Source organism: Salmo salar, chromosome 13, assembly GCF_965601325.2.
Source record: "Salmo salar chromosome 13, fSalSal1, whole genome shotgun sequence".
NCBI classification, from domain to species: Eukaryota; Metazoa; Chordata; class Actinopteri; order Salmoniformes; family Salmonidae; genus Salmo; species Salmo salar.
Window position 1 is genome coordinate 60,747,816 of NC_138303.1, and position 26,384 is coordinate 60,774,199.

At 42.6% G+C, this 26,384-nt stretch overlaps 1 protein-coding gene across 2 annotated transcripts in view; it reads left to right on the forward strand.

The window, feature by feature from the left end:
• The window catches only part of LOC106567512 (serine/threonine-protein kinase 32A), a 74,198-nt gene that overhangs the window by 32,898 nt on the left and 14,916 nt on the right, over window positions 1-26,384 (forward strand). For both annotated transcript variants that reach the window (XM_014136828.3, XM_082960235.1), the window contains exons 6-11: window positions 15,721-15,758; window positions 19,607-19,696; window positions 20,426-20,529; window positions 21,280-21,396; window positions 21,917-22,042; window positions 22,911-23,039. In XM_014136828.3, the coding sequence (XP_013992303.3) occupies window positions 15,721-15,758; window positions 19,607-19,696; window positions 20,426-20,529; window positions 21,280-21,396; window positions 21,917-22,042; window positions 22,911-23,039 (604 nt within the window). The remainder of the gene's footprint in view (window positions 1-15,720; window positions 15,759-19,606; window positions 19,697-20,425; window positions 20,530-21,279; window positions 21,397-21,916; window positions 22,043-22,910; window positions 23,040-26,384) is intronic.

Genomic DNA, 26,384 nt, shown 5'->3' on the forward strand with positions numbered 1-26,384 from the left:
CTGGGCTATGCAGACAAATCTGGACATTCTGGACTCTGATATTAATATTGAGGGTTATAATGTGTTCAGAATTGAATCATTTCGCTGTCTCTTTACCGAAACCCATTAACCTTATCAAAAACTTTGAACTATCTTTAAACCTTTGTTTGGAGAAAAATGTATCCATAACTAGGGGTCTACCGTCCTCCTTCTGCTAACCTTTGTGTACTCGAGGAGTTAACTAGTTTGTTGTTTTCTTATACTAAATCAGAAACTATTATCCTGGGTGACCTAAATTATGCCTGGGAAATGCAGGCTTCAGACAATCTAAAAGACACGTGTAATGATCTAAACTTAACCCAGCTGGTGACTAAGCCTACACGGCCCAACTCATAAGAGCCTTAAAAGTCAACTCTGACTGATCTTATTTCAACAAATACACAAGAGAAAAATACTGGTGTCTTCACCCAAGATATTAGTTAACATTGCCCAGTTCTTTGTGTTAGAGATGTAAGAATACAAAAATCTAAGTCTTGTGTCATCACAAGGAGGAACTTTAAAAACTTCAGTAAACAGGCTTTTTTTTACATGATCTTTATTTTAGTGACCTTGATTGTATTTCACTTGTCCCTGAACCTGATGTAGCTTCCAGCCTTTTTACAGATGTCTTCAATACTATTGTGGATAATCATGCTCCCTTCAAAAAAATAAGGGTTAAAGGTAGATCAAATGCCTGGTACACTCCGGAATTATCAGAAGTCATTCATAAAAGAGACAGCACTTGGGTCAAGGCCAGGAACACAGGTTTAGACCTGGACTGGCAAGATTTTAAGCAACTGATGAATCATTGTGTAAGACAAATCAGAAAACCTGGCTAAATTCTGGAAAAATGTAAAATCCCTGAAGCGTTCTACTTCCCTCTTTCTGCTACAACAAATGAATTCAGACACAGGCCTCGTTCCGGGACAAAATGGCATCATTGATGCATTTAATCACCATTTTATTTCAGCGGGCTACCTCTTTGAAATAACTTCTAAGCCTATTCACAATGATATTGGCTGGATGCTGATAGGGGAAACATGCTGAATGATCAAATAAATGATAGTCAAAGATTTTCTTTTAGGCTATTAACATAAAAATAAGTGCTGGAATCATTGCTAGCAATAGACAACAAGAAATCCACAGCGGCCGACCAAGTGTACAGCACCCATCATTGTTGGCTCAATAACCCACATTTTTTATTTAACATTGTTATCAGGGAATATTCCAAAAGTATTGAAATTAGCTCTTGTGTTGCCACTCCATAAGGGCGGGGATAGTAGTGATCTTAAAGGAAATGTTAACCCATTTTTTATGTGATATTGTTTTTGTGGATCTCTGATTGATGTTCTATCGATTCCATGGGTAATTTCATGTTTTCATGTGTTTCTGAGTTATTGGCATTCAAGCAGGCAGAAATCCGTCCGGTATAACGTAGCACTGTGATAAAGTGATAACTCGGGAGAATGTCTTCTCTCGAATGAGCCATTGACCATATTTTTGCGATATTCCTACCTTGAGAAGTGTGTTATTTAACGGAGGGTCTGGCACATTTTTCCTATGTCTGCCTCTTTAGTCCAGGGTACATTGCATGGTGCCATTGCCAGAGATATTATAGAAAGGAGATAGCTGTAAAATCACCTAAACAAACTACACTAACTAGCTACTTCACATGCTGATACTGTCTTTGGTATTATTGTGTATAGCTACGTTTGCTTGCTACCTAGCGATCTAGCTAGCCAGCTGGCCCATAGAGACAACATTGCATTGTGGATTTTGTAGTCGACTTGACCTACAACAGATTTCCACAACGATTTTCCATGTTGCTACCAGCCTTATAATAACGCCAAAATGAAACATTTGTTCACAAAAATATTGTTCTCACATCTTAATGTTATTTAACACTGCAACATAAAGGAATGAGTGAGTTTGGCTGGATTTTTCCTTTAATAATTATCAACCCATTTCCTTCGTAAATGTACAACGTTGATATTTTTATCTGAGAAATGGATTTTGAATGTAAACCAATCAGGGTTTGGACCTGGGCATAGCACTATTACAGCAACCACTTTAGTTCTTAATGTTCTTGTCAATGCTTTAGACACTAAAAGGAAATGTGCTGCTTTGTTTGAGAACCTGTCAAAAGCTTATGATACTGTTGATCATGCTGTTTTATTTAATAAGTTGTCCTCGATAGGCCTGAGATCTGATGCCTGTTCATGGTTTCATGATTATCTTAGTGACAGAACTCAGGCCATCGTGATTGATGAGGTTAAGTCCGAATTTCTTGAAGTACAGTGCCTCCAGACAGTATTCAGACCTCTTGACTTTTTCCACATTTTGTTACATTACAGCCTTCTTCTAAAATTGATAAAATTGTTTTTTCCCCCTCATCAATCTACACACACAACCCCATAATGACAAAGCAAAAAACTGCTAATGTATAAAAAAAACCCGGATATATCACATTTGGATAAGTATTCGGATCCTTTACCCAGTACTTTGTTGAAGCACCTTTGGTAGCGATTACAGGATTGAGTCTTCTTGGGTATGACGCTACAAGCTTGGCACAGCTGTATTTGGGGAGTTTCTCCCATTCTTCTCTGCAGATCCTCTCAAGCTCTGTCAGGTTGGATGGGGAGCATTGCTGCACAGCTATTTTCAGGTCTCTCCAGAGATGTTTGATCGGGTTCAAGTCTGGGCTCTGGCTGGGCCACTCAAGGACATTCAGAGACTTGTCCTGAATCCACTTCTGCATTGTCTTGGCTGTGTGCTTAGGGTCGTTGTCCTGTTGGAAGGTGAGCCCTAGCCCCAGTCTGAGGTCCTGAGCGCTCTGGAGCAGGTTTTCATCAAGGATCTCTCTGTACTTTACTCCGTTCATCTTTGCCTCGATCTTGACTAGTCTCTTACAATGAGGATAAGGAAATGATTTGCTGTTTGGGGTATATTTCTCAAAAACATGTAAAATCACAAAAAAGGTGTCTGGACCCTTCTTAAACATGTCATTTACAACATAAAATGAGATTTGGTTGTAAAACATAATACTTCTCCTTTAAGAGAGACCGATCAGAGCTGACCGGTACTCACAGCAGCTGCAGCTCCTAGGGGACATATTGTGCTCCAATGTCCTTTCAGACTAGCCAGCAGGGTTGGGCTTAATTCCTAATTTTCTAATTGACTCCCATTCAAATCATGAGTTGAAATTTGAATTGATTTGACCACATCGCACAGGATGTAGAAATTGAATTTGAGTTTGAGTGACAGGAGGTAGAATTTAATTTGGTGCAATTCAACGAAATTCCACACAGTCATAGGCCTTTTCTCAATTGGATTTTCTCAACTTCTGCGTCCTCTCTCCTCCGTCCTCTCTGGGCTCCTTTTGAAATAGGTCAAAGGTTATCGAGGAGAGGAAGCAAAGAGAAGGAAAGTGGATGAAAATGTGCTTGAAATGAGAATCACCTTCTCAGTGTGTAAATCTTGCTGGGGCAAAAAAAGTGGGATGCATTCCCAGCAAAACCACTACACAACACAACACTAAACAATACATGAATTGCATTGCATACATAAAGGTGTCCCAACAGCAGAGTCCCAAAAGCAGTCCATACACCTTACCACTGCTATACCTGGCTGTCAGTGGATTCTTGTCTGGCAGCGAAACAGTTCATTCAGCCTCATTTACTGCCTTTAAAAAAAACATAGCTGATACAGCTGACTTGCTTAAACAAATGTGGTTTCTACAGATAATTGAGATGTACAAACTATAGCATAAGTGGATGAAAAGTGGATGAGGCAATCCGTAATTCCGATTAAGACATTAACGAGCGAGCCAGGATGGACGTCGTCAATATAACTATTTGTTCAGCACTTTTGAAATGTACAGCAACAGAATTCAGAACATGGGCCGTTCTTACAGTGTTCTCCCTATACACCAAGTCAGAATCATAGGATAAATAAAGGGGGCATATAAGCAGACAATGAAAGCTCTTACACTATTCAATAACTACATTTCTCAAAAACACCACCAAATCAGAACAGTAGGCGATATTAAGAGGTGAAAATAGACCAAATTATTAGGGTGAGGCACATGGGCTACTAACAGCTTACTACACAACAAACACTTAGTATTACTTTCTTAGCTACAGTATACATATCTTCCTGGCATATTACATAATTTATGCAGCAGCATACAAGACATTTTTGGACTCACCTTGTTGTGCTCTGCTCAATTGAACAGGAAGGTAGCGTGGCGGTCCTTCGTAGGCACATTTTGTCATCAAACTTTATCATCAAAGTCTGGCATTGTCTGGATTTATTGTGCTTTCAAGACAACTGGAAACTCAACAAAAAAAAAGGTTGAATCATGATGACGTCAGTGATCTTCAGGTCGTAGCTCTAGAAAGAGGCCCGAGTTCCCAATTTACAATTCTGAATTGGATGAAATTTCTAAACGTATTTTCCCAGTCGTAGCTCATTTTTTCCAAGTTCCCAGTTGTCTTATAACTCACAGTTAGCCACTGATTCCTTCCAAACCACTCATTATTGAATTTGCAATTTCCAACTTGTTGTGTAATGTTTATATCCAATGGCCGATGAGCACCGATATGTTTTATCTATAATTTCTCTTCATTATTTATCTTCATATGACAAGGATTAAAAAGGATTTGCCAGTAGATTGTCGACTTGATTCATGATGATGACTGCTAGCTAAGATTTTGAAAGTGTGATGTTGACAGTCCAATCAAAGCTACTGTAGATATAACGTGATTTGTCGTCATTTTATCTGTGGCCAATGACCTTGAGCCATCTTGGATGGGCACTTCTAATGTAACTCTATGGCAGCACCCAAGGGGCAAATATTTTCGAAGTCTACCCTTAGACTTGGAGGTGACGTAGTGTCCCCATGAGTGACAGATCACTGAGCCAATCACGGCGCAACGCTCTGTGTTTTCTGCTCGCTTTCCCCACCACAACAGAAAGCACTGAGCTAGGCTGAAACACCTGCATTTTGGAGCTCCCTCACTCAGGAAAACAAAAAAAGAAAACAAAGAATATATACATTTTCTCTGGAAATAATGCTCATATACTCTTTTACCCTTAGTACTTAGAATAGCCAATTATATTTCCACCAACCATTTAATTTGTTTGCCTTATTTATGAAGGCCTCAGGGTTAATTTGAGGGTTAAACTAATGCATTCTGTGAAATGTAGTAATGTCCCCGTATTGAACAACACGTAAGTGATTAATGAAATATAATAACTTACAATATTCACATACAGGTTTTTGTTTTCCTTGATCATACATTTTTGTAGTTTTTCCTGATAATCAATTGTATACTACACATAATTTAGAATTTCACTGAATTCATTTATATTTCCTTACAATTCTGTATGCTGTTTACTATATAAAATTCAAATTTAATTCAAATTCAAGAATAGAATTGGAATTTATGAGGCACCCTCAATTAAATTCTGAATTGAGCCCAACACTGCGAGCTGCCAGTCCTGGATTCCTGCTGCATCAGATAGCGCACCTCCAAATACTCTGTTGATCAAGGGCAAAGGGACGTGAAATGAGTTACACCTGACACAACAGTTTACTGTGAGTGGCTGAGTATTTTCTTTATGATATGTCCAAACTCTGTCTAGGCCCAAAAACATAGACTTCTTATTCAATCTTGGAATGCACATAAGTGCTTTTTAGGCACAAGTATATGCTGCCATGCCAAAGCCCCCGACGTCCACAGCCGACCGCCAAAATACATAGATGGCTACCACCCAACAGCATCCCTCAAGCTCCTTTAAGTAAATGACAAATCATTTGACTGTCCTCTCATTCATCGTGACAAATTGGATTGACCTGAAAGACCTTCAATTGTGATTTAGTGTGTGCCGCCACACGCAGATCAGCCTGGAGAAAGTGAGGGGTTGACTTGATGATAAGTCAAGACACACAAACACGCCACACACACACCAGGCAGAAGTGGCCCTATAGACCTTCCTCAGGTTGTATGATAGCCCTCTACCTGTGTGCAGAGGAACAGGATAATAATGATGGCGAAAGGCCTTTTCAGACCTGGACAAATGGGAGGCTTCAGGGTTCCAGAGTGATAATTAATCACATGCAGGATAACAAATGACATAATTTAGTGGTAGGCCTTAAAGGGAAAATCTACAGTAGCTACATCCATTTTTGGACTTAAAAATGTATTGTATGTAACCATTGATTCTTGAAGAATATAATTTAGAAATGCCTCATGAGCGCTGAAACCACTGCAGGGAAATAGACTGGGTGATCATTTCTCAATACATAACTCATGAATCAATTCAGTAGGATATTTTCTATTTCTGGCATTCCATTCCAACAAAAAATCCTAATAGCAGGTGTCTGGGAGATGCATGTTTAGATAAAATCAACAGCTTTCAATCTGCATTTATTATGGAAGAAGGAAAAGATGGGTATTCTAATTTCAATCTAATCTGTATAGAAATTGAATACTTTGAGAGGGCGGATGTGCACACTGAGTAGTTTTGCATATTCAGTGTGTGTGTGTGTGTGTGTGTGTGTGTGTGTGTGTGTGTGTGTGTGTGTGTGTGTGTGTGTGTGTGTGTGTGTGTGTGTGTGTGTGTGTGTGTGTGTGTGTGTGTGTGTGTGTGTGTGTGTGTGTGTGTGTGTGTGTGTGTGTGTGTGTGTGTGTGTGTGTGTGTGTGTGTGTGTGTGTGTCTGCTGGTGATACCCTGGCCGTGAGCAGAATCTCTATCCAGTATACAGTATCCTATGACTCATGACGGATGATTCATGATGGTAATGTTGATAACGACATTGCATCAGGTTTGATGATTGATTCCAGAAAGAAAAATCATACATTCGTAAGTGCGCTACTCCATATTTACTCCAGCTTTACTTTTTCACAATAGATCTATTACCATCAGGGTAACAAATCACAAAGGCCTGTTTTGTCAGTACCTTCTCATAGGGTTTTCAATTATTAACACTAAGATGCATCTCAATTAGTGGTCTCTTCAGAGACGATCCTCTCAAACAAGACAAGTGGAAAAAGAAGAAGTGGTGTTATTGACTCACTCCCCACAGCAGCTTGATTAGATAGGGAGACAGGCAAGTGGGAATGAGGATGGTGGAAGCAGGGATTGAACCTTGGTCCCTAGTGGGGAGCAGTATCCATATAATTCAAGCCGGGAGCATTACCACTAGTCCACAGGTTAGGACTTGCAGAAAGGGAAGTGGTGGAGCTGTGGTGTTATTGACTCACTATGTCTCCACAGTAGCTTCTGCACTTTGACGAAAGTGACCAAGTGATTTGAAATCCTCAATAGGTTTTAATATTTCATGCTGAAGGTACTTCCTGTTGGGTTGTTAGGTAATGGTCGACAGCACATGATGACTGATGAAACCTTATGATGTCTAGATGCTTGGTCTGCACAAAGATTGTAGATGATGTCCTTAAGTGAGATAAGATTGCATTTGACAGATGATTTTGGAATACGAAGCCTGTTTTCCACTGCTCCAGACCAAGACAGTGGTTAGTCTTATGGAGCTAAGTAAAATGATCTGTTTTGACATCAGAAATCATATTGCGTCTGGAATACAATTTGATGTTTCCTTGCTGTTGAGGCCCGTGGTTTTAAACTAAAAACAGAAGTGCCACAGAGACTGTAGCCCTCTCTACTGTTTTTATGGTCTCAGTTTGAATTATTGAATTAATTACAGGCTACAGCACTGTGAAAGTACGGCATGGCTCTGAACAACGCTGTGCTCTGAGCTCTGAGAGAGAGAGAGCCGCCGCCTGCTTTACACCGAGGCAGGCAAGAGCTTTAGACAAGAGCTTTAGAAGCTACAGACACGCCCAGGCTATGTTTAGAGGAAAGATATAGTCAGAGGGTCAAATGTGATTGCAAAGCCTCAATCCTGCACCCCCAATGGCAGCAGCACTGAATGCATAATCACATTTGAGCCCTTCTACCGCCTCAATTGAAACTCATTCCATGTTGAAAGTCTTTCAAGGTTGGCTCTATCTTTCTTCAGATTGCTATCGAATGGAACATAGTAACCCACAGCTGTTCTCTCATGCTTATTTCCAACACCGCTGGGCTGCTTTCACCAGGTTGGTGTTCATATAGAGGAGTGTGCATCTGTTCTCTGAATCTCTCCCAGACATTTTGTTGCATATCCTAATAAAAACATTTCTAAGCCTGTTGCATCATGTGGATGTCTGTTGTTTGATGCTCTTGGAGAGCTCTCTCATTTTCTCTCACCCTGGTTTGTTTTTGTGAGAGTAGTTTTTCTTTACTCTCTGACGAGAGCAAGAATTTGCAGCGGCTCAACTCAGCCAAACTCAGCTTTGCTCAGTTCAGCTCTGCTCAGCGCGACACAGCCTCAAACTGGCACTGTGTATCTTTCTGGTTCCCTGTGCAAATGCATGTGCCACTGACCAGCCATTGTTTCTCCAAATGCACTGTTTCATCATCTATCTCCCCACAGCTCTGTCACGGCCCACTGTGTCCCTGACTTGGCTTGGGCTCAGCAACACCGAGAGCACAGACACATGATCTCGCTCAGCAAGTCTCTCTACCGCTGAAACTCATTTGTTAAAGGAAGATAAATGGCACACATTTGTCAACACTTTCTCATCCCACAGTATTATACGCGCCTGAGAGGGACGGTTCTGTGAGCAAATGAAGCTTCCGTCTTCCCAATGAAAAGTTTAGTGTTCTGTATCTATAGTCTGCATAATTATTTCATGACAGGAGGAGACATATGTGTTCATATTCTAGACTGGAAGTCAGGTAAAACAGAAGAAGGTAAATTAAATATCCTTTAAACTCACAACAGTGGATTTGTGAACATTGGTTTACTGGGAGCATGACAATATATTTACCTTTGTAGCCTACCCTAAAATAATAGCTAACTGCTTGTGTATGACAGTCACGTACCTTACAAGACCTTTCACTTTTGGTGAACTTTCAGCGTTCTCCCTATGAGTTTGAGTTAGTAAATAATTCATCTGTAATAATTGTGGTTCAGTGAGCTGTGCCTCAGAATGCCTTGTTCAAACAGGCGCTCTCTAAAGACCAACCGACTCAAACCGGCCCAAATGAGATGGGAGCCAGATGAACGCTCGTCAGGCAGTGAAATCCAAGCACTGTGTCTATGAATAAGAAATAGCATAACCCTCCTCCACTCTGCCACTCCTTCTGCGAGAGTTGTTTTTATTGTGGTTATTATTTAACTGATCAAACTCAAGTGAACGGAAGCTCTGCTTTGGCTAACCCCTTAGCTCTTAATGGGGTTGAGGCTGTTCGTTTTAGATGTAAGTTGCTTGCTGTGGTTAGTTGAGGTTTCCCTCCACGTTCAAAGCGTGCTGCTGTCTGATGATTCCTCTCATGGCTGGTGGGCGTGGGCGGCTGGCTTCTGCTGATGGATGACTGGTGCTCCCTCGCTGTGCCGCTCCAGCCTGCTTTGCTCTACTCTGGGACATCATGGGGCAGAACCTGCCCTAAGGCCTGGCGGCTGAATGTGCTGTCTGTGGTGCTATCTCTACCCTGCCCTTCCACAGTACTGAGGGAGTCATCAAAGCAGTCCTCATTAGGAGTTGGCTGCAAAGTGGGTCATGTACAAAGATGATGATACAGAACCTAACAGCCCAAACCCCCTCTTTCCAGTCTTCTGACCTGTGTGTGGCGGAGCACATTGAAGGACTTTTGGGTCTGTCCCAGGCTGTCCTCTGTTTCCCTGTATCAGAGGGGTGTCAGGTGACCAGGTGCAGGTTTTAGTTACTCCGCTCATCCTGATAGCTGGTGTAATGAGATCATTAGATCCAGGTAATAGGTTGTTGGACTAGTCAAGCGAGAGAAAAGCCAGGCGGATCGGTTGCGCTGCCCTTCAACCCCGCCCTTCCATTGCTGCCTCGGCAGAATCACCAATGAGCCTCACTCAGGACGGGGGAACCCAACAAGGTCGCGTCTCAAATGGTACCCTATTCACTATATAGTCTAACACACTACTTTGGACCAGGGCCCATATTTTTCTGGTCAAAACTAGTGCACTATATAGGGAATCAGCTGGCCTATGCTGGAGATGAGTTTGTTTAATCTAACATCATAGAAGGGCATTGATCTTGAAGGACAAATATGCTCCTTTACTCAATATAGTGTCTATCAATGGGAATATACACTGTACAACTCACCCTTTGCAAACGCTGCCTGTGCAAGCTCTAGAAAAGATGAAAGAGAGCGAGAGAGTGATGAGAGAGAAAAATGGAGATAAAGAGCAAGAGAGAAATTGAGAGATGGAGACCAAAAACACGTTGATTCCACATGTTTTTTTCTGTAAGGGGAGAAAAAGAGCAAGAGAGCGATGAAGAGAGAGCGAGAGAGAGAAATGGAAAGTGAGGTGCACTTTTTTGGGACGGATGAAGCCCTTGGTAGCACCTCCACAAATCCTTCTATTAAAAGTGGCAAAATAAATGTTGTTCGCCAGTTGACGTGACACCTTTAATAGTCCCCCAGCCAGCTGGCTGTGGGTACATCAGGCCCGAGTCCATCTGTTGCTCCTCTCTAATTGCTGGAATATAACGATTCCATTTCCTAATGAGTTTGTAGCGCGAGACGAGGGCCTAGCGCGGTGCTGTACAACTGAAAAGATGGAAAATGATAACGTGGGGCCCATGCTAATACTACGCCCAGGGAAGGTGGAGGTGATTTGGCCTCTAGCTACACCAGGAGTGACAGTCGGCCAGGAGGTAGAATGACTGGGAAATCTAGAGGTGAAAGAAACACTTGAAAAAGAAAAGGAGAGCCGCACACTAGGAGCTCAGATGCAATAATTTAATAATCTAATAACCAACGTTTCGACAGACAAGCTGTCTTCATCAGGGAGGACAGATTGTTTGTCGAAACGTCTGTTATTATTAATTGCATGTGAGCTCCTAGAGTGTGTGGCTCTCCTTTTCTTTTTCTCGAATGACTGGGCAGACACAGGACAGCAACAGTAAAGGAGAGGGAGACAATATGAGTCTGAACTTCTCTGGTCCCAGATCTGTATGTGCTTTATTCATGGAACTTATCTGGGACCAGGCTAAGTCTGAACACCAGCACATTCTATCAACACAAATAAGCTTTCCCCCCTTTGTCTTCTACTAATAAAAGTCCATGAACGAGGAGCAGGGCCAAGGTAATTGCCTGGGTAATTCTTATCAGACAGCGGTCGGGGCTCTCATCCTAGAATTACGCAGGCAGGGTGCATGTGATTCAGCTGAATAGAAAATGCTGAACAATAAACGGTGGGTTTTTAGAGAATAGGTGATAAAGCCCCAATGTTTCCATATCTCAGCCAAGGTCATTGTCTGGGTGACAGCAGGGGTGCGTTGTGGATGGCTCCGGCTGGCTCCGGCTCTCACAGTCGCACCCATAATCATCAGCAGGCAGGTGAGTGGCGCAGCAGCTCCTGTCTGGTGTTCCACAATGGCTGCCATGGGTTTTAAATATAAAACACCTCTCCGTGCAACCTTTGAGGGAAATGTCAACTAATTAAGAGCAACACATTTGACCTTTTTAACCCGGGCCCTGGGCTGGGTACACTGACGCCTCTGGGTACACTGACACCCCCGCCCCACCTGCTGCAGCAGGCACCCTTTTAATATGCTAATCAACCCTGTCCGCTGATGTGGCTGTCAGGACTAATGAGGCTGGGAAGCCGTGCTCCAAAGGCTCATGGTTAGTGGACATGATCTCCTGACAAGTGCTAGCCTGCTGAGTGATTGATCCAGTGTTATGATCCAGAACTGTACAGTATGTTGTCAGCTATCTCCAAAGCCCAGATCGCACATGACCAGATGTGATGATGTGTCTTGTACTGTATCTTACATGAGATCTTTTTATTCTGTCACTGAGATGATTATCCAACGTTGTCATCCATCATAGTCCTTTAAGGGACATTTAGAAAATGAAGTAGTGTCTGATCATTACAGAGAAGGACAATTTTGGGCAACTTTATGAAAATGAGAACTAATGCAAAGATGGGGTTCCCTGTGGAAATGAGGAAAAGTCTACATCACATTTAATTTTCATACAATGGACAACAAAGACAGTAGGGTTGTTCTTTGAAGTGGCTCTCTCTATTTCATCATTGATCTTTGATGCTCATAGTAAAGTCTGTGTGATCTGTCCTCTGTGCGGTTCTCATATAAAAAGGATGGTCTGGTCCACACATGTCCCTCTCCTCAGGTTGCTCTGGTTTTCCCATGGCCCTACCTGCTGGTTGAAACACACGCATGCTCACAACTACACACACACTAGGCTTGTGCGGTATACCGTATATAACATATACCGCGGTATTTGGAAATAGCCACGGGATGGTTTTTCAATACCATCAATACCGTTGGAACTATTTCTTTGTAGTTTTTCAACAAATGTGAATATTTATAGCTACTTTTTAAGTAAATACCTTCAGACAACAATACCTTAGGAGATAAAGCAGATCACATTCCTCATTTCACTAGTCACATTATTTTACATTATGAAGCTTACCATAGTTCCCCAGAACAGTTAAACAGCACAATGGGAAACAGTCCAGCGGTGTACTTGCTAGTTAGCTACAGTGGCAAGACAAAGTATGTGAACCCTTTGGAAATACCTGGATTTCTGCATAAATTGGTCATAAAATTTGAGCTGATCTTCGTCTAGGCCCCAACAATAGACAAACACAGTCTGCTTAAACTAATAACACACAAACAATTATACGTTTTCATGTCTTTGAACACACCGTGTAAACATTCACAGTGCAGGGTGGAAAAAGTATGTGAACCCTTGGATTTAGTAACTGGTTGACCCTCCTTTGGCAGCAATAACCTCAACCAATGACTCATCAACAGAAATGTTAGCATGTTATAGAGATTTCTATAGTCTTTAGCTGACACTCTAGGATTCTTCTTAACCTCATTAAGTATTCTGCACTGTGCTCTTGCAGTCATCTTTGCAGGACGGCCACTCCTAGGGAGAGTAGCAACAGCGCTGAACTTTCTCCATTTATAGACAATTTGTCTTACCGTGGACTGATGCATATCAAGGCTTTTAGAGATACTTTTGTAACCCTTTCCAGCTTTATGCAAGTCAATAATTCTTAATCTTAGGTCTTCTGAGATCTCTTTTGTTTGGGCATGGTTCACATCGGGCAATGTTTCTTGTGAATAGCGAACTCAAATTTTGTCAGGGTCTTTTTATGGGGCAAGGCAGCTCTAACCAACATCTCCAATCTCGTCTCATTGATTGGACTCCAGGTTAGCTAACTCCTGACTCCAATTAGCTTTTGGAGAAGTCATTAGCCTAGGGGTTCACATACTTTTTCCAACCTACACTGTGAATGTTTAAATTATGTATTCAATATAGACAAGAAAAATACAATAATTTGTGTGTTATTAGTTTAGGCATACTGTGTTTGTCTATTGTTGTGACTTAGATGAAGATCAGATCAAATTTTATGACCAATTTATGCAGAAATCCAGGTAATTCCAAAGTGTTTACATACTTTTTCTTGCCACTGTAAGTAAGTGGCTGAATTAGTAAGGAGACGGGGCATCATATAGTATAGCTTTCTGCCGTGTTTGAGAAGTCAAAGCACTTTGGATGAGATATCTGTACAGCTGCCACTGCTATCTTAAGTTCCTTGCACTTTTCTCGGCCCCTCAGTCTGCTCCTCCCCCTACTTATCCTAGCAGAGCTGGAAAATAAATGGGATGACCTGAAAGAACGTATATCCTTCCAACGGGACATTAAAAACTGTAATATCTTATGTTTCACCGAGTTGAGGCTGAACGACGACATTAAGAACATACAGCTGGCGGGTTATACACTCTATCGGAAGGGCAGAACAGCAGCCTCTGGTAAGACATGGAGCAGGGGCCTAGGCATATTTGTAAACAATATCTGGTGCACGATATCTAAGGAAGTCTCAAGGTTTTGCTCGGCTGAGGTAGAGTATCTCATGATAAGCTGTAGACCACATTATTTACCTAGAGAGTTTTCATCTGTATTTTTCGTAGCAGTCTACATACCACCACAGACCGAGGCTGGCACTAAAACCACACTCAATGAGCTGTATTCCACCACACGCAAACAGGAAAACGCTAATCCAGAGGCGGCGCTCCTAGTGACCGGGGACTTTAATGCAGGGAAACTTCAATCAGTTTTACCTAATTTCTATCAGCATGTAAATCTGCAACCAGAGGGAAAACAATTCTAGACCACCTTTACTCCTCACACAGAGACTCATACAAAGCTCTCCCTCGCCTTCCATTTGGAAAATCTGACCATAACTCTATCCTCCTAATTCCTGCTTACAAGCAAAAATTAAAGGAGGAAGCACAAGTGACTCGTTCTATAAAAAAAGTGGTCAGATGAAGCAGATGCTAAACTACAGGACTGTTTTGCTAGCACAGACTGGAATATGTTCTGGGATTCTTCCGATGTAGTGAAGGAGTACATCACATCAGTCACTGGCTTTATCAGTAAGTGCATCGAGGACGTCATCCCCACAGTGACTGTACGTACATACCCCAACCAGAAGCCATGGATTACAGGCAACATTTGCACTGAGCTAAAGGGTAGAGCTGCCGCTTTCAAGGAGCAGGACTCTAACCCGGAAGCTTATAAGAAATCCCGCTATGCCCTCCGACGAACCATCAAACAGGCAAAGTGCCAAGGCAGGACTAAGATCGAATCGTACTACACCGGCTCCAGCGCTTGTTGGATGTGGCAGAAATTCTTACTCCTAAACTTAACCTTAACCCTAACCCCTAGCCTAGCTAACATTAGTGAGCTAGCTAATGTTAGCCACCTAGCTACAATATGTAACATATCATACGTTTTTTGCAAGTCGTAACATATTGTATATTTTTCCAAATTTGTAACAAATTGTACTTTTTCAAATTCGTAACATATTGTATGTTATGTAAATTTGTAACATATAATACAAATTGTAATTCATAACATTTACAAAATGGGTGATGGACATCCACAAATTAATACGGATTTGCAAACAGAATAATGCAACATTTTCTGAGAGCAGGTTGTTCTGACTGGGCTGGAGAATCAGGCCCTTGGGATTAGGATGTGTTCTAAATGGCACCCTATCTATCCATATAGACTGCACTACTTTTGACGACAAGGCTCTGTGGTGCAGTCTATTTGGATAGATAGGGTGTCATTTAGAACACAACCTGATTCCGAGGGCCTGTTTCTCCAGCCCATTTGGGATGCAGTGAGTGTTTGGCTGGAAAAGCACAGTTCCTGTCAGTCCAATTTAAAGACATTGGGACATTATTGCTAGTGATATAACTGTGTTTGACATACTGTGCGTTTCTGTGTGTGTTGCTTTTGTTTATTTGTTCCAGGCTGATATTGTTCTAAGGATGTAACGTGACATGACACATTTTTTGTTGTTGATGTTTTGTTCTCTGTCCAACAACGATACAGTATTGTCATGGTGATGTTGATGGAGATGGTCAGTGACCTAATGCTGCTCTTTTTCTCTCTCTCTCTCTCTCTGTGTGTGTGTGTGTGTGTGTGTGTGTGTGTGTGTGTGTGTGTGTGTGTGTGTGTGTGTGTGTGTGTGTGTGTGTGTGTGTGTGTGTGTGTGTGTGTGTGTGTGTGTGTGTGTGTGTGTGTGTGTGTGTGTGTGTGCTTTTCCAGAGACATCAAACCTGACAACATTCTGTTGGACGAACACGGTAAGACGGCGCAGGCAATCATATCTTATTTATGTCGTAAATTATGTCTGTACGCAAATTATGTGGTATGTTTTTCCATCCATGCTGTGTAAGGAACGACCTCCACTGAATGAATGATAGATAAGTTTAGATTTTATCAATGGCGCTAACATCATGCAGCCACTTATAGTCTGTGCATACACACACACACACACAAACACACACACACACAACCATACATACAAACATTCTCACACACAAACACACACACACACACATGAAGGCGTGCACACATACTCACACACACACAGACACACAATTCCACACACATGCTTGCTCGCACACACACACGCGCCACACTCTCTTTCTCCCACTCTCTGGTTTAACCTCCTATTGAGAGAGAGAGAGAGAGAGAGAGCCTGTCTCTTTTGCCCTCAGGACTTGAGATGCTATTAACTTTAACGTTATTTCTTTCTCATGCTGTGCCTGTGCTCTTTATCCAGACATTACCTTCTCATGTACACGTCCCCTGATCATAGCCTGTCAACTACAGTAGATGTCTGAATGCAGTAGCCTCAGGACTGAGCTGCTCTCCTGGAACACAATGTGTCATTACACAGGAGCTGAGTCCAGCTCAGCCTGGGTTTTTCTACCTTTAGTTTACCACTGAACTTTGAAAAACAACACAGGTCAAAAGTGCATCCCCATGAAGTGTTTTCAAAGAGCACAGAGTCCTGGAAGAGTTTACCTATCTTTACCTCATGTGCCCTTTATGATGAGAATAGCATTTAGTATCTCAGCAAAACAATGAAGTCATGTACGGGTACAGTAGACGCACTTAATGTGATGTCCTCAGGGTGTCATTGAGCTGAGGGATATAGTTTCCTTGGCTACTCGGCCGGAACTGTTCTCCCAGGTTAGTGTGATTGTGTGTGTCTTTCTCTCTCAGACAAAAACAGACAAACACAGAAAGCGTGTGCGTCCACGTGCGGTAGCATACACAAAGCACTTGTAGGCACACGCATTCAAAGCACACACACATACATATAGACACACACACACACACACACACACACACACACACACACACAGACACACACACACACACACACACACACACACACACACACACACACACACACACACACACACACACACACACACACACACACACAATGTATGCGGACGATTCCACACTTTACATGTCAGCACCCAAAGCCAGTAAGCTCACTCAAATTTGAAATAAGGAGTTACAGTCAGTACCAGACTGTGTGATTAATAATAAGCTGGTCTTTTAAATACATCTACAACTAAAATCACTGGTATTTGGTTCAAAACCTTCTCCAAGACCTAAACCTCAACTAGAGTTGTGCATAAAAGGTGTGACTATTGAGCAAGTTGACAAAGCTAAACTCCGAGGTATAACATTGGATGGTCAGTTATCATGGTCAAGTCATATTGACAACAACGCTGTTGTGAAAATAGGGAGAGGTATGTCTGTTATTAAAACATGTTTGACACAAAAATCAACTGTACTAGTTGATCAGGCTCCGGTCTTGTCCCATCTTGAAAGACCTAGCAAAACTGCAGCTGGTTCAAAACAGAGCATTATGCCTTGCCCTTAACTGCACATACAGATCTAACATCAACAACATGGATGCCAGTCTTTCCTGGTTGAGGGATGACAAGAGATGAACTGCCTCTCTTCTAGTTTTCATGAGAAATATTACTGTGATGAAAATGCCCAGATTGTCAGCATAATCAAATAGCATTCAGCTCAGACACGCATACCGTACATACCCCACAAGACATGCTGCCAGGTATCTTCACAGTCCCCAAGTCGAAAATGAAATCATGGCAACGCACAGTATTATACAGAGCCATGATAACATGAAACTCGCTTCCGTCTCCAATGACTCAAGCAAACAGCAAAATTACGTTAAAAAAAATGGATTAAACAACATCTCATGGGACTGTGGGGACACACACACAAACAAACACATGATATTTTACTTATATTGTTTGTATACTTTTTGTGTTCAATTTCTTTGTAGATCGTTGTATTTTAAATGTGCGTGACTGTCCTTGTCTATCAGAGTTTAGTTACCTGTCTCGTTTTGTATTTTCTGTGGACCCCAGGAAGAGTAGCTGATGCTTCTGCAAAAGCTAATGGGGATCCAAGTAAACAAAAAATAAACAAATGAACACACTGTCTATAGGGTGACAGAAGGCTTTAGGTCCTGCACTGCCCTCCGCAGGTTAGGTCCAGTGACAGGGGTATAGTTCATGGACCCAGCAGCACCATAAAATATATGGCCACCTCTTTCATGCCTAATGTTGCGTAGGGTTCACAGCAGAGAGACAATCCATGAGAGAGCCTGGTGAAACTCATTCTCATCACTGACATACTTGGTCATTCTCTTGTGATTTTACAGACACACACATGAAAACAAATGTGTGTGCGCACACTAACCCTAACCCTAAATCTAACCTAAACCTCTAACCCTAAGCCTAAACCTAACCCCTAAGCCTAAAATAGCGGGGACCGGCGGGGACCGGCGAAATGTCCCCACAAGGATAGTAAACCAAAATGTTTATGAGGATTTCGTCTTGAAATGTCCTTTTGTATTTTTTTCGCACACTTTTATTTTACTATGTCAGTATGTATTTGATGCCGATGTTCTGCCATCAAACTGGTGGCCGTTGTGAACACAGTCAATAGCTGAAAGAGTTGCAGAGTTAATTGAAAATGAGGCCGTTGTTGATTAATAATGCTTTTTTCATTAATTAGGCTATTTTCTCTTGAACAATGTGGCCTATCTACTGGAAACTAATGGACAATATGGACACAGATATGAAACAATGTATACATTGTCTGAGTCATTTTTTCAAGTTACTCAAGGATACGTTACCAAATTTACGATAGATTGCCATATATTTTCTGTTAATTACCAAAATTACTGAAGTTTCTGGTAACCGGTAGCTTTGCGATCCTAGCTCTGTGGCATAAAACACACACACACAGTCTTGTACAGCTAACCTTCTGGGGACTCACAATTCAGTCCCATTCAAAAACCTATTTTCCCTAACCCTAAACCTAAACCTAACCCTAACCGTACTCTTACCATAACCCTAACCTTAACCCAAAAACCTAACCTGAACCTGAACCCTAACCGTAAACCTAACCCTAGCTCCTAACCCTAAAACTAACCCTCGCTCCTAACCCTAACCCTAACCCTAATTCTAACCTTAAACCTAAACCCCCTAGAATAACATTTCACCTTGTTGGGACCAAGAAAATGTCCCCAGTTGGTCCAATTTTTTTTTGTTTACTATTGTTGTGAGGACTTCTGGTTAAGCACACACACACACACACACACACACACACACACACACACACACACACACACACACACACACACACACACACACACACACACACACACACACACACACACACACACACACACACACACACTCATCAGCTTCTAAAAAAGGGTGTTCAGTGTGCATGGCTAAGGCTTCAGTCCACCCCACACACAGAAAGGTTAGACTTTGGCAGCAGGCACTGAGGCTGCTATTCCCTCTGTGACCTGCTCTAGGGAGCTACACCAACCCCCAACCAAATCATTCACTCACGGTGACCACATCATGAATGCGGCCAGAGTGAACTGTGGGTTCAAACACAAAGAATGCCCTATTACTAACGAGCGCATAAACTCGGGCACCCCACCCAGCACAGCACAAAGACAGTTTTAGCTGCTTGATGCCTGAATGCTACCTTAAGTAGACTGCCTATAAACCTTGTTTCAAATAAATTGTAATCAAGAATTTGGAATACAGCTTTCTTTCCCGTTTCCGTTCTACAGGACATTGTCACCTGACAGACTTCAACATCGCTGCCATCGTCAAAGACGATCTAAGAGCCACGTCTATCGCAGGGACCAAACCATACATGGGTGAGTAACTACACAACACTTATACCACTGAGCTAATGTAGAGATGACACAGCTCAACGCTACAGTACTGTGTCCTTCTAGTTTCAGAGTAAATATATCTCCCTTTCAATGTGGATGCTTATGCTCCTTATATTTCCTGTTCATAACGTATCATACAGTATCAGATCAATGTTGTTCCTTCTGCTCTGGGGGGGGGGGGGTCTGATGTAAATTAATAGAATTACAGACTGATTCGAATGTGGAGTTCATTGACCCCGGGTCCTGGCCGACCGGTGTGTCTCGTCCAGCGTGATTAAGAGGCATGACGAATGGATCAGTTTAGTGGGACTGACACCGAGGAAGCAGCAGGGAACAGAAGAGGAGATGGAGGGGGTGGAGAGGATGGAGGGAGGGAGGAGGAGAGGATGGATTTAGATCCAAATTTAAGACTGTCATAAAGGATAATGTATAATTGAATAGAAAAAAAGTACATTCATATTCCAAGTATTCAGAGGTTGGGGATCTCCAGGAACATTAATTTATTTATAAAAAAAGGAACAGAGTCCTTTTTGGTGAAGGGTTTTGAAGGGCTTGGTTATAGCGTTTTTTTTGGTGAGTTTTCAGTAGCAGTTTTGATGGGTTCCTTTTTTGGTTCCACTTAAAAGTGTTGGTTTTCAGTACTAACTAGTACTACTGTCCAGTCTGGATGAGCAATGACAGCTGATTGTTTCCGTGCCTCCCTCCCCCCAGCCCCCGAGCTGTTCCAGCCACACGAGGGAATACACCCTGGCTACTCCTTCTCTGTGGACTGGTGGTCTCTGGGCGTCACTGCATACGAGCTTCTGCGAGGACAGGTACAGAAACAAAGCCCATCACAGCCCATCCCCAGCCTGTAAATAATGCATGCTAAAACCTACAATACATGCTGTTACTGCTCCTAGAATAGCCATTTAAGTAAGAAAAGAAGAGACAGTGGCAACACCTTTCTCTCCAAGACTGCCCTTGAGATGATCCCTTAATATAACCATGAAAATACCCCTTAATATTATCATGAAAACACCCATCTCAGCCAGCCTCACCGTTCAGATGAAGGTGTAATTACCCTAGCTTGATCCTATTTGTGCTGTTTTACCAACAGATCTGGGACCAGCCTGTGACTACCCTCAGGGCATATCTTTAGTTAGGAGAGGAAAAGACAGGGAGGGCAGGGGCAGGACTCCCACTAAGCCCCTGCTGGGTACCTACTCTAGTATGACAGGGTCAAGCTGTACAGCAGCACTCTGAGCCCCCTCTCCCCAGGCCCTAAGCCCCCTCTCCCCAGGCCCTGCTGGATTGGACTATCAGTGGCAGCCAGCCCTGGCATCCTTAAGGCACCGCACATCAATCACTGTCACAGCCCCAGCCATAATCTATGCCAAACACAGGAAAACTGTCTCTCCCCTGAGAGAGGTAACACAGCATAAGACTGATCTGGTCTAGTTTAAACCCTGATTTAGACATATCTCTTCAGGTAGTTTTAGGGACTATTGTGTGTATCTCTGTGTGAGGACCCGGTAACCTTGACGACCTCTGTGTGATAATAATGCTCTGTCCTGGTCCTCCAGAGGCCGTACATCATGCGCTCCAGCACACCGGCCAATGAGATCCTCCAGATGTTCCACAAGGTCAACCCCAGCTACCCCATAGCCTGGTCTGTGGAGATGAAGACCATGCTCAGAAAGGTACAGAAAGATCTGCATACTGTATACTGTAGACACTTGGTCACCTTGTATTTCATCCCTAAATTTCCTGAATGAATAATAAATAGTGCATTGTTTTTATACTATATGCTATTGACAACCGGTGACCTTTGAGCCATGATCTTGTTTACTTGAACTAGAGTTGTATTTGACCCCTACATTCCTTGAAAGACTAATTGTTATTACATGCTAGGATGATCGGTTTTGTAAGCCATGTGTGCCGTATCCTTTGTCATCATGAGGTTATAACTGGAAGCCTATAAGGCTAAGTGATCAGATTCTGTGTTGGTAATTCTCCACTACAGACAAGCTGTAGCTCAGTGCTGAAGTGGCCTACCCCCACACCGCTCATCTACATTCCTGTGGTGTGTGTGTGTGTGTGTGGTGTGTGTGTTCCTGCTCTTCCTCCTCTTCGCCTCCCCTCTCCTCTTGTTCTCTTCTCCTCCCCTTTTGTTCTTTTTCCTCCTGCTACTCCTCCTCCTCTTCCCTTCTCCTCCTCTAGTTGCTGTGTATTGACGTGCACCAGCGTGTGTCCTGCCTGGCTGAGCTACAGGACCTAGACCTGCTGTCTGATGTCAAATGGGACGCTGTGCTCAACAAACAGCTGCCCCCCGGCTTCATCCCCAACGTGAGTCAGACCACAACATTACGCCAACGTTGCCACGACGTTGCCACAGCCCAAACAGAGAGGTGCGTCACCACGGCCCCCCTGCTGGTCTGAGAAGGCCGTTACGGGTCATTAGAGCTCATGCCTCTTACACACACACACACACACACACACACACACACACACACACACACACACACACACACACACACACACACACACACACACACACACACACACACACACACACACACATACAGCCTCTGCATCTCCTCAGGTGTTAGGAAGCAGGTGTGTGACAGGCAGGTAAAATGATGCATGCAAGGTAGTGGCGTCATCCGCCGTCACGCAGTAGGTTGAGCTGTTCGGTTGGCACAGTAAGCTAAGCTTGTACCTACCTCCCATCCTTGCACAACCTTACCAAACCAAGCCAAGCTTGTCCCAACCTCCACGCCCAATCATTTGGTGCGAGGGAGCGGAGCTTTGACTTGTGAACCCTCGCTTCAAACCTGACAGCTCATGGAGGAGTTGAATGATGAATGGACACTGATTCAAGGGGACTATCAGCTGTAGACTGATAACAGCAACACTACAGGCTGTCATTGGTTACCAAGCTAACAGGAAATGACAGTATCTGATTCCCTGTGGTGTGTGATTATAGAGTGAATTCCCTGTGGTCACTACAGCCGGCCAGGTAGGAGAGATAGGGAAGGTCGATCGATTGAATCGACATCCTCTCTCTATAGAATAAAAGCTTCATCCTGTATTGTGTTTCTTCCTCAGCTCCTTACCAACAACTGTGGCAGGGTGGCCGCTATGTTCTATTTCGAATCCCAGATTGCCCCTTTAAATGTTCATCCTGTGTTGTGGCCTTCTGTTCCTCTTCCAGAGGCGGAGGCTCAACTGCGACCCCACCTTTGAGCTGGAGGAGATGATCCTCGAATCCAAACCACTGCACAAGAAAAAGAAAAGACTAGCCAGGAAGACCAGAGAGCAGGGCTCCAATGGGTCCCCCCAGGTAAAGCCTCACCCTAACAACAAACCCCTGCCTCTCAATGGTTCCACTTCCTTCCAGAGCTCACCATCAGTCACAAGAACCGACTGTGTGTGCCTGTTGCCCATTTAGCTCGGCAGCAGGTGATAAGTAGCCTTTAGTTTGTCCCTTAAATATGTCCCGAGTGATGTAATGGATGGAAGAAGCACATTTCTTATCTGGATAAATGAACGATGTGGACTTTCCATGCGCGAGGGGGAAGGAGAATGTGAGAATGTGAATCTCTCTCTCTTTTTTTTTCTCTCCTTCACACTTTCTCTATGTCCACATAAATCAGCCAAGTCCTCTCGGTGTTTACGCCGGCCGTGAGGAAAACACCCAAAGGTTAATTTGATCCCCCAGTAAGAGAGGCGATGGTGTGTGTGTGGGGGGGGGGGGGGGTGTAAAACACACACACATACAGACACACACAAACACGAAAAAGAGCTGGAAAGTTTGGCATCAGTGATTTCATTAAATGTGCTTTTCCCGTGGTGGTGGTGGTGGGCATTCATCAAGCGTTCTCCGTTTACGGGCAGCGAGTGCTGCTCTGTACTGGACTGGCTGCTGTGACTGGTGCTGGGGGCCATGTTGTTAATGATGCCACTTGTTCAAGTCAAATGGTATTTGTCACATGTGGCCGAATACAACAAGTGTAGAGTTTAAACTGAAATGTTTACTTACGAGCCCTTTCCCAACAATGCAGTTAAAAAGTAAGAATATTTACAAATAGATAAAATAAAATAGTAACACAATAAAATAACAATAACGAGGAAATATACAGGCTATAAACCAGTACCAAGTCAGTATACTGGGGTACGAGGTAGTTGGGGTGATTGATTGAGGTAATATGTACATGTACTGTAGATAGGGGGTGAAAAGCTGAAAGTCCGGGTAACCATTTAATTAACTGTTCAGCAGTCTTATGACAGACAGTCCCACAACCAGTCAGCACCCCCTCCTACTCCTGTCCCCTCCCTTCTCCTCCCCTCCCCTCCTCTTCTCTCCCCTCCCTCCTCGTGCAGCTTCTCTACTTTCTATTTCTCATTCAGTACAGCAGACTGCTTCTGTTTGCCATCCCAGTGTGAGTGATCGAGTTACAGCTTTTTAAATGTTGTTTACCCAACACGAGGTGGTGCACATGAATGCACATGATCGGAGGGACTTTATCGTCTGATCAGGAACCATTGACTAAACGCCTCATGTCAAGGGCCATTATAAAGGATATCAGTTTCTCAGTTTAGTTTCTCTCCGTTGTCAGCCACATTAAATATATTTTATGTGACTCTTTTCCAATAGAGGTAATACATTTGGGTGGTATGGGCACAAATCTTGTTCATCAGTAGCAATAATAAGCCAGAGCTGGCCCCAAATTGAGTCATGTTTTATGGAAGCTGACAACTTTTGTGGGAACTCGCCCAAGTGGAGCTCTGTGACACTTGCAGTGCTTTAGAAAGACATGATGCAGATTGTTCTTCCCTGGGTTAATGTAGAAGGTTTATTCACACAAACTGAAATTCTCTATAGTAATGAAGTAAGGGTATTAACCCACTGGGCACACCACCTCATTTCAATGTGGTGAATTGGGTAAAATTTGGTAGATACATTGATCAATGCGATTCCAACCTATTTCCACCCACTCAAATGACAGCCAAAAGTCTGTTGAATTCCCAATGTGTTCTCACTATGCTTTCAACCATCTAAAAGCACAACCAAGTTCCAATGGGAAAATCAGTGTCTGATTTTTGGTTTAGTTGTCACCTAAATGTGTTCTCACTGTGCTTTCAACCATTTAAAAGCACACCAAAGTTCAAATGTCAATACACTGACAGATATTTTGTTTATTTATACAACAACTTCATTTGTTGTCACTGTGTTTCATCTAATAGCACAGCCAAATTACCCTGGATTGCAGCTAGTTGAAATTACATTGAAGTACATGGTGCAAGTGAACAGTGCTGTTTGAAATTCTGTGCAGATTCTTTTAGCAATTGGGAAGATTTGCACAGACCTGCAACCCGGAACATGCACGCTTTCTGTGATTACATAAGGCATTTATTGTTACAGTAAGCTCAAAATGTGGCCATGGATGTGTTACTCATTTTGAATAAATACTGTTACATTAGTTTGTAAGATAGCCTTAACATTAGGTAATTTACTGTCTTACAAAAGAAATCTTGAATTGTGTTTGGCTGACAACGCAACCAAATATCAACATTTATCAGAGATGTATCTACCACATAGATAGTTTCATCTGAGCCACTGGCTTAATCCTATTCTTTAACTTTTATTTTTGGTTGGAATGGAAGACTTGAATCCAACATGTAATTTGTTAACTTGCATTGCAAAAGTGATATTGAATTGTGTTTGGTTGTCAACGCAACCAAATATCAACATTTGAAAGATATGTATTTTCTGCTTGGATAGTTCCCATCTTTGCCACTGAGTCTGGCTTTCATTCCAGTCTGTGTACAAATTAATAATTTATATGTTTGATTCACGTCTACATTTCAACCAAAAATCTAAGTTTAAGTATAGGACTAAATCAAATCAAACTTTAAATGCACTTCAAATACAGTTTGATTTGATTGAATCCTATTCTTTAACTTTTATGTTTTGTTGAGATGGAGACGTGAGTCCAACATATTTATTATAACTTGTAGATTTCATTTTAAATCAACTAAAGCTTGAAACCTGAGGCCTATATGCAATGTTCCCTCTAAGCTGCATGCGGGACTGTCGCGCAAAAGAAATATCAGCCCATGCAGAGAAGCACGAGATTGAACTTCAGTCAACTTTCTAGAATTTTCCCCATTAGTTAACTCTATCAATGTTTCTCTTTACTGTGGGAATTGTGATTGCATCAACGCAACATTAGCCACTTTCAAGGCAATATAAATAACAAACTATGCAAGACAGTATGCAAAACTAACGATGCCAGAGATGTTGTTTTAGGCTGAATGCATCGGAGTAGGATTCTATTGCATTGACAGGCATGACTCAGGTCCGTACTCTACACAGACGGGTGAGCCATAACCAATCAGAGCTGCAGTAAGCCTATATGCAAATAGACCATTGCCATATATGGATCTGTGCCTTTCACTTTGAACTGGACTATTTTTACAGCATGAGCGGTCATGAGTAGATGCGCTTGTTTTGAGATCAAAGCAAGAGCTACATGTAGTGACGTGTGTACATTTGTTCATATCCTTTGCTAGTTAGTGAGTTTTTAGCTCAGTTATAGATAATTTGTAGTCTGCGATGGGGGAGTGATTGCTTCCTACAAGAGCATAAAATATGTGCATTTCTAGACAGGTAAAGGGCATTTTT